At 34.3% G+C, this 12,398-nt stretch overlaps 1 protein-coding gene across 1 annotated transcript; it reads right to left on the bottom strand.

Annotated features, from left to right (window-relative positions):
* Nucleotides 1–752: 752 nt before the first annotated feature.
* Nucleotides 753–10,162, bottom strand: LOC145718616 (structural maintenance of chromosomes flexible hinge domain-containing protein 1-like). The gene is made up of 6 exons (XM_081810128.1): nt 10,052–10,162; nt 9,033–9,164; nt 8,011–8,163; nt 2,832–2,958; nt 2,549–2,668; nt 753–1,361 (listed from the first exon to the last, which is right to left on the bottom strand). The coding sequence occupies exons 1-6, from the start codon at nt 10,085–10,087 to the stop codon at nt 1,240–1,242; spliced, it is 690 nt and encodes a 229-aa protein (XP_081666254.1). The 5' UTR covers nt 10,088–10,162; the 3' UTR covers nt 753–1,239.
* Between the last annotated feature and the right edge of the window lie 2,236 nt (nt 10,163–12,398).

Below are 12,398 nucleotides of genomic sequence, written 5' to 3'. Positions count from 1 at the left end.
GGTGTTATGCTGAGTGAAATAAGTCAATCAGTGAAAGACATGTATCATATGACCTCACTGAGGAATTCTTAATCTCAGGAAACAAACTGAGGGTTGCTAGAGTGGGGGTGTGTGTGGGAGGGATGGGGTGGCTGGGTGATAGACATTGGGGAGGATATGTGCTATGGTGAGTGCTGTGAATTGTGCAAGACTGTTGAATCACAGATCTGTACCTCTGAAACAAATAATGCAATATATGGTAAGGCAAAAAAAAAAAATGAAACAAATAATGCAATATATGGTAAGGCAAAAAAAAAAGAAGATAGCAGGAGGGGAAGAATGAGGGGGGGAAATTGGAGGGGGAGACGAACCATGAGAGACGATGGACTCTGAAAAACAATCTGAGGGTTCTAGAGGGGAGGGGGTGGGAGGATGTGTTAGCCTGGTGATGGGTATTAAAGAGGGCACATTCTGCATGGAGCACTGGGTGTTATGCACAAACAGTGAATCATGGAACACTACATCAAAAACTAATGATGTAATGTATGGTGATTAACATAATAAAAAAAAAACATGCTGTATCAGAAAGTCCCTGTGATTTGGGGTCAGATAATTTTAAATTAAAATCATAGTTACATCCCTACTGGTTCTCTCATCAGATTTTGCCATATTCTCAAGTCTGTTTTCTTATTTGTAAAATAGGGATAATAACACCAACCTCTTAATATATACACATGTATTAACATCTATGAACATACATATTTTTCCACATATAGGGGCATACGTTCTAACTATCCTTAAACTCACCTTTATCTTTTCACCTAAAACTGCATAGATCATTCCATTTCAGTATGTATAAAGCTATCCCTTGTTCTCTAAGATAGCCTGGATTAGCACAGCACTAACTACAAAGTAAATGTTCAATGAGTAGTTGCATGAAAGTGAATCACTGAAACGTTCACAAATAAGTGAAACACGGAAACATTTAAAACATTTAAAATAATGTTTGGCCTTTATTCCATTACGTGAATATATCATAATTTATTTAACCATGTTTTTGTTTCTGATCTTTTGCTATTATAAACTATAATAAATACTTATTATTCATATTTTTTAAAAAAGTATTCTATCATTTTGTTAGCCCCTTCTAATGTCTAGTAAGTGGCTAGACTATAATCCACATGTCTTGGAACCCCCCAAGAGTGCCCATAACACTGTAAATAAAAAAATGATAAAAAAAAATTATAGACTAGAATTTAATTAAAAAAATTTTTCACATATACATGGAAACTGTACCTGTTGTGTTGTAGGAATGTCAATATTATGTGTCTTTAATTCATTTTGCAACTGAGCCTCTTTTAATTTTGCCTCTTCGACTTGGCCTAAAATTAAAAACAAAAACAAACAAAACTGCATCAATTTGTAATAATACCCAAAATACAGTTTTTGAAAAATATTTTCAATCTCTTGTTTTTTATCTCTTGTAATGACTAATGCTAAAGTGAAAAAATCTAAGTGACTATTTTAGAAATACAAAATGAAACTAAAAGTCTAAGATTAAGATTTGGATCTAATACACAAAAATGAGAAACAAAATTTGGTTTTAAAGGTGGTATTAAGGCTGGTTTTAAAAAACCAAAACTTGGTTTTAAGGCGGTTAAGGAAGATATCATATATATTAATACTGCAAACTCCAAGTAATCTTAGATAAATTGTTTAATCCTAATCCATATGACTACACATTACATAACTGCATAAAGTTGTGACAAGAACCAAATAAGACTTTATAAAAAGAATCTTTAGTGCTACTACTGATGTATTACCTCATCATCCTACTTAGCTCCCATTATCCTCTAAATATCATTGACCTTGGATAAACAAAAGTGAGTACTATGAGGCAGGCAGTACATTTGTCAGTTAATGGATCAAAATTTTAACTACATATGTAATAAGCACAAAGACAAAAACCATAGCAAAAAAATCTGACAAAGAGAAAAAGATAAACCACAACTGAGCAAATGTCTTATTTTAATGGTCTACAAAATTTATTAAAAATCGCAGCAAACATTGTGCATTGACTTAAAAATAAGTTACATATTTCTATACAGTGTGTGCTGCCCTGTACACCTCCATAGTGCGACATACTGCAGATATTTTAAGTAAAATACACATAGTCCCAGGACTCAAACTAAAAATTATATTACATGTCACTTCCCCAGTAATACTGTCTTTCAATATCTTCTGCCAGAACCTGGAGCTAGATATAAACATTACTATCATGTCAAAAGCCTTAAATTTCCACAGATTGATTTCTAATAAAAAAAAATCTCAAAATTTTTATTGGTAAGCAGGATATAAATTTATTTAAAGTGCTGGAATACATAAGAAGATCAAATAACAAATATAAGCAATCATTACTGCCTTACTTCCTTACACATTACTGCAGTGTTCTGCAGTTTATTTGTAGTTCAAGAAAGTAGACAATTCTTATGTCTCATGGTCTCAACCTTCTGCCTTACCATTCCCCAAAGCCTAATTTTTTATTACCTTTGAATATAAAATGACTTACACTTCATTTCATCAAGAAGCTGATTACTGGCTTCAAATAAACTTCTATACATTATAATATTCTTAGATAACTGGTCCTTTTCTTTTGTAAGTGCTGCCATTTGTTGCTGCTTCTTAACATCTAAGAAAAAACATTCAGATAATTCAAACAATTCTAAAATTGTGACTTTTCTAAAACATGGCATAACATGACTAGGTAACTAATAAATACCATGTTAATGGAAAGCAAAATTTAAAAAATAACACTAACAGAAGAAAAATCCTCTACTTTCCTAAAATCTTACCATTGTAAAACATAAATGGTAGGATGTATGGTTCTAACGTTCTTGATAGAGCTGGTAGCTGAGGGTCAAATATAATAAAATATTCAGTACTATCCCTTCCAGGACTATTTTCTGCCAGCACTAGATTCTGTGAAAAGAAAAGAGCAGTTAGGAAAAACAAGATTTAAAATAGTCTTTGTCAACGTATAAATGTTATGTACCTCATTGTGTGTTTCCAAGTAAGTGGTAAATTTTAAAGGCAGGCATTGACTGATCCTTAAGATTCATTAACATTCATTAAAACATCAGCACCACCCAAGACACAAAACCTTTTACGTTCTGGTATTGGTCTGAAAGCCAAATGATCTTATCAATGAAGAGATGATACAAAAATTACATGTTATAGGCAATTAGCAAAAAAAAAAGTATTCTTTTGGAGAAGTATTGATGGCCACTTACTATCTTGACCTGCAAAGTCTTTTGATGCCAACCTTTAAGAAGTTGAGGAAGTGTGAAACAGCTGATGCCATAAAAGTTATAAAAACAATCACAAAGACATGCCCAAAGCCCAATGCTGAGTTTAAGTTACAGCTGTTACCATGGAAGTAGACCCACTAGTCCCAGGTGACCAAACAAGAGGTCCTAAAAAGCTCGAAAGATTTTTTTAAATTGTATTTTCTTCATTAATGAACATACAAAACACTTTTACTAAAATTTGGCTTAAGACCATAGCATGTAACAAGTAAATAATGCAAATATATTTACATCCTAAATGACTTTTATTTTTTTACATTCTTTATAGGAAACAATAGATATTAGCTGTTCTATTTTTTAGACTAGTACAATTCACAGATAGAGAAGAATTTTTAAAAATCTAAATCCATAAAACACTGTAGAACAATTCATGACATGAAATTATAAATTACAGATAACAAATTCTTCTTTCCAAGAAATACAGACTATAAGCCCACCATTAAACCAAACTACAATCACACTTAGTTTCTGAAAGCTATTTTCAATTTACATGAATATAAACACATAAAAATAAAACACTGTTCACAATTTTAAAACATACACTTTATAGTTCAGTTTGCTTTCAGAAATCAATCCAATTTGTTGATCAATGCGAGTGAGTATCTAGACACCAATTTGTAAAACTTATGCATAGTATAAGTATACGGTACTATATCCTTTCACTGCTTAAAATTTTTAAACTACTATTTGTAATATAGCAAAGAAAATATCTTTCAGTATTTCTCTGGGTATTCTCTAGAATAATGAGAAATAGGACTCATTAAAAACAGTTTATTTTAATAGATAATATCATATTTCCCTTCAAAAAGCCTGTCGATTTTTCTTCTCATCATTAGTGTGTAAGAATATCTAGTTTCCTGATGCTGGCCAACACTTCATTATCAAGTTTTTTTCCCCATGTTTTTTAATCCCATAATGGATTAAAAGAACCAGTCATTATTGTTTAAATTAGCATTTCCCTGATTGGTACTGAGGTCATACGTTATTGGTCCTTTATACTTTCTCTTCCATTAACTGCCTGCTCATATTCTTTTTTATTTTACATTTTACTTTAAAAATTACTTTTTTTTTTTTTACATTTATTTTTCTACTAGATTGTCTTTTTTCTGATTTGCAGGAAGTTCTTTAGGAGATTTAAAAATATGTTTAATGTACCTAACCCAATACTGGTGTGTGTGCATAACAATATTTCTACACAATTTAATTAAACATTTTTTTATTGTATGGTCAGATAATTAATCTCTCTATATACCCACCATTCAGGGTCAATAATTATCAATATATTGCCATTATTTTAATTCTGTTTAAGATATGATTATAATAAAGTTTTAACTTTTTATGTAGTTAAAAATAAAATCTTTTCCTTTATGTCTTGTTTAAGAAGGCCTTTCCTATTTCAAAGTTTTTCTGATGTATAGCTTATCAAGGAGAAACATAAAAGAAATGAAGAGAACTGAAGAGTCCATAACTGGATCCAAGCACAAATGGGAATGTGGAATATAAGAAATGAACAAATACATAGCAGAAAACTGAGACACCTCTTTCAGAAATGTCCAGATCTAAGTGAGCAAATAATATAGAGAATCTGAAAATAGTTAACAAACGTGAACAATAAGCTTAGATTATGACTTCGAGAAAACAGTACACATTCTTTTCAAGTAAACATGGAACATTTACAAATAACTGGTTATGCTCTGAGCCAGTATTTCCTCAGTGTTCATATTGATGAGAATTACCTGCTCGTTAGAGTCCAGAGCCCTACCCTAGACTTACTAAATCAATGTACGAGTCAGAAGCCAAGGAGGACTCGGCAGTTTTCTGCTTGTTCAGTGTGGTATTAGGAACCTCTAGTGGAAATTCATATGTATGACACGAACATGCAAGGAAACAGCTTAAGTCACCATCTTAACCTCACAAATGTGTATAGCTGGGATAGCAATTTCAAATGCCTACAAGGGGCTGGGGTGGGGGAGTGTCAAGGAAACAGGACAAAGGTAGGGTGGGCTAGGTGTATTCTTCCAACACAAACTTACTTTGCACGTTCAACATGTCTTTCCCCTTTGTCTTTCAACATGTGGCTTTCATTACCTAATTTTTGTTAGGGTACAAGTAAATTTCACTTTACTCCCTACTATCATAAAAATGAAAGAACAAGTGTGAATACAAATAACAAATGACACCTGCCCTCAATGTCAAGAGATGAAAAGAAGTGACATGAATACAAATGACTGGAAAATCCTTCTGCCCTAAGAGAATCATGGCCCAGTACTGCCAGGTCTTTAGAATTCTCCAAATAAATCAGAAATGCAGACTGTTATGTAAAAACTCTAGAACTTTAAATATTGGAAACTAAGTGAGATAAAAATGCTGGGGGGTGGAGGGATGGGGTAACTGGGTGATGGACATTGGGGAGGGAATGTGTTGTAATGAGCACCGGGTATAAGACTGATGAATCACAGACCTGTACCCCTGAAAAAAATAATACATTATATGTGAATTAATTGAATTTAACTTAAAAAAAGAAAATGCTGTAAGGGTGCCTGGGTGGCTCACTCAGTAGGGCGTCCGACTCTTGGTTTCAGCTTAGGTCATGATTTCCGGGTCCTGGGATCGAGCACCTTGTGGGGCTTTATACTCAGAGGGGAGTCTGAGGATTCTCTCTCTCGCTCTCCCCCTTGCCTCTGCCCCTCCCCATGCTCTCTCTCTCTAGAATAAATAAATCTTAAAAAAGGCAGGGGGCATCTGGGTGGCTCAGTCGGTTAAGCATCTGCCTTCGGCTCAGGTCATGATCCCAGGGTCCTGTGATCAAGCCCCACGTCTGGCTCTCTGCTCAGCGGGGAGTCTGCTTCTCCCTCTCCCTCTGCCTGCTGCTCCCCCTGCTTGTGCTCGCTCTCTCTACCAAATAAATAAATAAAATCTTAAAAAAAAAACCGATAGAAATGCTGTTAACAGTCTGTCACTGACAGACCAACCAATACATCTACTGTAAGCCAGGTGCAAGCTGCCAGGATCCCCAACTGTAAGCTTAATGTTATTAAAACAATGCGGTATTAGCACTGGTTTAGATATAAAGATGAACAATGACAACAATAAAAAAATACAAGAAAGGTGACATTTCAAATTTATAGGTATAGGAAGAATTATTCAGTAAATGATATCAAGAAATTAAGTTAATGAATTTGAAAAAAATGCAAAAATAAAATCCAGACAAATCAAAGATTAAAGGCATAAGAATACTAGGGCAGGGGCACCTGGGTGGCTCAGTCGTTAAGTGTCTGCCTTCGGCTCAGGTCATGATCCCAGGCTCCTGGGATCAAGCCCCGCATCGGGCTCCCTGCTCAGCGGGAAGCCTGCTTCTCCCTCTCCCACTCCCCCTGCTTGTGTTCCCTCTCTTGCTGTGCCTCTCTCTGCCAAATAAATAAATAAAATCTTTAAAAAAAAAAAAAAAGAATACTAGGGCAAGAACTGTGAATATAATCCTTCCTCCACTCCAGTATAAACAAAGATAAAATCTAAAAGACAAACTCAGGAAAATGTACTTATATACAAAAAAGCATGAATATCTCTAATATAAAATTAAGAAAATGATGAACATTCCAAAAGAAAAAGCATGAAGGGACAACCCTAAAAAGATCGAGAATGAGAAAAATGTTCAACTTTACTAGTAACAAAGTATTTTTTGAAATACAGGCAACTTGGGTTAGAATTCCAAAAACCATTCATGTTTAGGGTTGGTAATATTATGATAGTCACACACACATTTCTGATGGGAATATAAACTGGACAGCAATTGGCAAGAGCTAACTACTAGAAGACTTAAAATGAACATACCCTGCCACCAATTCTACTTCTAGTAATTTCTTAAGGAAACAATCAGACATATGCAAAAGGATACACACAGAAGAAACCTGATCAAAAGCACTGTTGATAACAACAAGCTTTGGAAAGAAACTAAATTTCCACTTAGGACTGATCAAATAAATTATCATCAATACAATGATGTAGAATTATACATACTGATGAAGATATCAAAGTGTACTAAATAAAATTTTTATAAAAGCAGAGTTCTACTATATTAATGAAATTTTATACACCACCCATGTATATAAATCATACACAGGGTATCTGTGCAGTATTTGCGTATATACAGAAAAGTCCGGGGGATAAGTAACTAAATTGCTAATCATCATCATCATCTCTGAACGGTAATAAACTACTGTTTTTTAAGTGTTTGCATTGTGTATTTTTTATACAAGTAAAAATATTTCCATTTTGGAAAAAAAAGAGTAACAAAGATAAGCTGCTTTGCTAAATTTTTCTATTTATGTATACATTTTACCTGGGCTATGTTATATTCTGTTTCCACAGAATGGTAACTTTTAAATATATGAATACATGAATATATTATCACTGAAGCTAAAAATCATTACAGAGCGAACAGTCATCCACAAGGAAAAAGAAGTTCTTGCTCAGAGTAATAATAATCCTGGGGGTTTAATTTGTAATAGCTTACAGCAAAATCACAAAATATTTCCACTCACTTTCTAATTTAATATTATACTTAGAACATTTTCATAGTTATACATACAAAAGAACAGGTATTATAACACTGTGGTTTATACTATTAAATACAGTAATACTATCTACCAGAAGACATAAAAATTACCGTAATTTCAGCTGAACCTTTCAGAAAGGGAAATTCGAGTGTTCTCACTTTCCCAATAAAGAGTGGTGTATCCGTATCTTCCTCATTAGAACCTTTAATGGTAGCTACTACAGTGCCAACCAAATCAATTCCAGTCTGATTGTTGTAGTCATCCTTCAAGTAAACAATAAAAAAAACTAATTAGAAGAACTGGTAAGAAGATTAAACCCAGAAAAGGACATGATCATATCAGAAAATATGAGCTAAGCCCTAAATATTAAATTATCCTGATCCTTCTTACTCCCAAGCACAGAATTCAGTTCTCAGATTAAGAGCTCCACAGGCAGGAAGTAATCCCAGAAACTACAAAAGAACCAGAGGCTTCCATTTAATATAATGGCTTATAACTTTCTGTATCAAAAGGATTCCCCTTTTAAAATTTCACCTTGTTATGTACTTTTAGCATCTATTGATCTGGGGGAAGAGAAGAATGATTCACTTGTCCAGAACAGAAAACTGAAAGAAGTATCCCACCAGGACAATTTTCCATAAAGGTGAAGTCTCACTACTGTGTTTTGCATGTTTTTGTTAATATTCTTGGCAGCTTTATTGCTGCTTACTCTCCCAGTAATCAGAAGCTTTGAGGAGCTCACTATGATCAATCATCAGAGCAGTCCTCTTAAAAATAATTACTTCCTTCTTTCTCATCAGTGAAATGGACACTGAAGAATCAATTTACCTCACACAAATCCATAATACATACTAGATACAGAGCATTAAAAAAAGGTATGTAATAAGAAAGGTAGGCAAATTTCTGCATTTTTGAGTCAGTTCTACTTGGTATACCTGGATATATTGTATGTATACATTCTCTATTTGTATTAAAGTACAAAGGTGTTTATGAACATTTCATTCATCCACACAAATTTTCCCTATAACCTTTAACTGAATAATTAAGATCTGACTCTATTAACTATTTTGCACACTAAAACTAGAAATAATTTTTGTTACTCTTCACAATTTTGGAAGTAAATAAACATTACCGTAATAGTAAGATGTAAATCTTTGACCAAGGTCCTACTGGCAACTGAGCGAACATTTGAAACAGCTGGTGTAGCTGGCTGAATTTTAGGAACTAACTTCACAGGTTGGTTAGGTACAACATCAACTATAACCTTACAAAACAAAAACAGCATTGTGATTAACAATATATTGATAGTTCAGTATTTAAGAGTAAGACAAGAAATAATGCTAGCATATACTAAATAAAGTGCAATCTTACTTTCTGAAATAGATTTCCATTAATCTCCTAAAACTAAATCAACTTACTTTTTAAAATTAAAAAAAAAAAAAGGTTTATCAGAGATAAATTTTTGAATGTTAACAGCCATCTAAGAACAAATTTAAGGGCTTTAAAAATACAGGTAATTTTTGGGGCACCTGGGTGGCTCAGTTGGTTAAACGTCTGCCTTCAGCTCAGGTCATGATCCCAGGCTCCTGGGATCGAGCCCCGCATCGGACTCCCTGCTCAGCCTGCCTTCGGCTCAGGTCATGATCCCAGGGTCCTAGGATCGAGCCCCACATCAGGCTCCCTGCTCAGCGGGAAGCCTGCTTCTCCCTCTCCTGCTCCCCCTGCTTGTGTTCCCTCTCTCACTGTCTCTCTGTCAAATAAATAAATAAAATCTTAAAAAAAAAAAATACAGGTAATTTTTAAAAATTTAGTACATTAACCTATTGAATGGCGATGATGTATATCAAAACTACCTTAAACTTCATTATCCAGAATATTATTAACTGAAAAATTTTCGTGTATGGTTGATAGCAGCAACCTTACCATGATATACACTAAAATGCTTACTGGATTCTTCGAAATAAAGAGAAATGGGAAAAGTAACTTCTGCACCAGGTCATATTAATCAACATATTTTAAATATATTCTAATATTCCCCAAAATTATATTATTTATATTTTTATTATCAATTGCATCCAAAAATCCACTTTTAAACAAAACCATTCAAGAAAATGTAACGCTAACTATGGTATATAAAAAGAGTAAGCAAACCTGTTCACTGTTAAGAATATTTGCTTTATCCATCATAAACCCAAACTGGATACAATATGTTCCCACTTTGTTAGGAATTGCTTTATCCCTATGTTAAAAAGAAAGAGATAAGATTACTGACAAAGTTTAAATAAAGGAGGAAGGAATTCAAATCATCAACACTTCTGTTCTTTCCACAAAAGGTAAACAAATAAATAAATAATTACTATTACTACATTTGCCTTCATTCAACAAATATTTCCTGTAATACCAGGCTTTATCTCGGGTCCCAAGGGAGAAACAATTTAGCTTTGAATCATCCCAATCTCTGAATCTGGACTGAAATGAAAACAGACTGCTACTGGCCCAGATAATGGAAACAAATGTAAACCTGACCTGGAGAAGGAATATACCTTAGACTTCAAATTATTTCCATAAATATTCATAAATAAAAAGTATGGTAAACAACAAGAAACAGGTACATAAAGAGGCAAGAGAACTAAAATGAAAACCAACAGAAACAAGAGCCCATTGAAACAGACCAGGAGGAACTTGAGAGAGTCTGGTTACTGCTTCTTAGGATAAAGACAAGATTGAGAATTCCAACAGAACCGGACCTTAAAAAACAAAACAACACTAAAAATACCAAATAGAAATTGATAATTGAAAGATGGATTTAAAAGCAAATTGGGTACACTGAATAGATATTAGTTAATGAACGTAGTTTAGAAGAAAATTTCTAGAATGAAGAAAGACAAAAAGAATGGCAAATAGAGAAAAGAGGATGAGAGACAGAGAATATTGTAAGGACTAGTGTGCCAGAAAAAGAAGAGGGAAAGAATAAGCAGAAGCCATATTTGATGAAATAATGGTTAATTGTTCAAACCCAAACAAAGACCATAAAATCAAAGCCTATGAAAACTAAGAAGAAAAAATAAAAAGAAATCCATGAATAGGCACATCACAGTAAAACTGTTGAAAACAAACTCAAAACAACCAAAGAAGAGTGGAAATAATGACTTTTCAAGGAACAATAAGGCTGGGGTGCCTCGGTGGTACAGCTGGTTAAGGGTTCAACTAATGGTTTTGGCTCAGGTTGTGATCTCAGGGTGTTGAGATCAAGCCCCGCATCTGCTTAAGACTCCCTCTCCCTCTACCCCTTCCCGGACCCACGCACGCGCACTCTGTCTCAAAAAAAAAACAAGGCTGGCAGCTAACTTCTCAGCATAAATAATAGGATAGTGAAGGTTGGCTTAAAAGTACTGCATGAAAGAAACTGCCAATATAAAATATCATTTTCAAGAAAAATACTCTTCTAGTATGAAGGTGGAATAAATATATTTTCAGGTAAAAACTAGATAATTCAGCAGCAGCAGATGTACACTAGAGGAAATACTAAAGGAACTTCCTCAGATGGAAAATGATACCACATGGAAAACCTGAGTTGAAGATTAACAGAAAGAATGAGTTAGTAAATCTAAATGAACACTAATTATATGAAATAATAATGGATTAATAGGTTTAACATACACAACAACAAAGGTATCTAAGTTGCAAGACGGAAAGTGATGTTTAAGTGTCCTAAGATTCATGCACTGACCAAGGAGAGAGTAAAAAATGCAAAGTGTCATCACACATTGGTATAGTATGTCAACTATGCATGTTATAATCTCTCAAAAAACCACTTAGAGAATAATAAGACTGTATTAACTACCAAGTTAATGAGTATAACATGATAACTAAAAGCAATAAATTCAAAAGAAAAAGGAACAAAAGTAGGATCAAATAAACTGTAAGAGTAAAAAACAAGTGCTTTGGTAATTATTTGTACGATCTGAATTTTTCAACTAAAAGATTATTAAAAAAAACAATTAGAGGGACACCTGGGTGGCTCAGTTGGTTGAGCGTCTGCCTTTGGCTCGGGTCGTGATCCCAGGGTCCTGGGATCAAGTCCCGGGTCAGGCTCCCTGCTCAGGAGGGAGTCTGCTTCTCCCTCTGCCTGCAGCTTCCCCTGCTTGTGAGCCTCACTCTCTCTGACAAATAAATAAAACCTTTAAAAAAAAAAAAAAGCCACTACATGCAGCCATCAAAAAGAATGAAATCTTGCCATTTGCAATGACGTGGATGGAACTGGAGGGTATTATGCTGAGCGAAGTAAGTCAATCAGAGAAAGACATGTATCATATGACCTCACTGATATGAGGAATTCTCAATCTCAGGAAACAAACTGAGGGTTGCTGGAGTGGTAGGGGGTGGGAAGGATGGGGTGGCTGGGTGATAGACATTGGGGAGGGTATGTGCTATGGTTGCACTTAATTCTGATCAATTTCAGCTCTTAGCACAGCAGGAGCTACTCATTCCCCACCTT

Source organism: Leptonychotes weddellii, unplaced genomic scaffold (genome assembly GCF_054177405.1).
Source record: "Leptonychotes weddellii isolate Sample4059 unplaced genomic scaffold, ASM5417740v2 HiC_scaffold_1845, whole genome shotgun sequence".
NCBI classification, from domain to species: domain Eukaryota; kingdom Metazoa; phylum Chordata; class Mammalia; order Carnivora; family Phocidae; genus Leptonychotes; species Leptonychotes weddellii.
This window is presented reverse-complemented; position numbering and strand designations above follow the sequence as displayed.

What these genes read in the sequence shown, in the direction of transcription:
- LOC145718616 (XM_081810128.1), bottom strand. Translation starts at nt 10,087, where the DNA reads ATGATGGATAAAGCAAATATTCTTAACAGTGAACAG. An exon ending in AAGGTTCAGCTGAAATTACG is followed by an intron (nt 2,959 to 8,010) that starts GTAATTTTTATG and finishes TTCTTTTCACAG; the next exon opens with AATCTAGTGCTGGCAGAAAA. An exon ending in GCTTCTTGATGAAATGAAGT is followed by an intron (nt 1,362 to 2,548) that starts GTAAGTCATTTT and finishes TTTTAATTTTAG; the next exon opens with GCCAAGTCGAAGAGGCAAAA.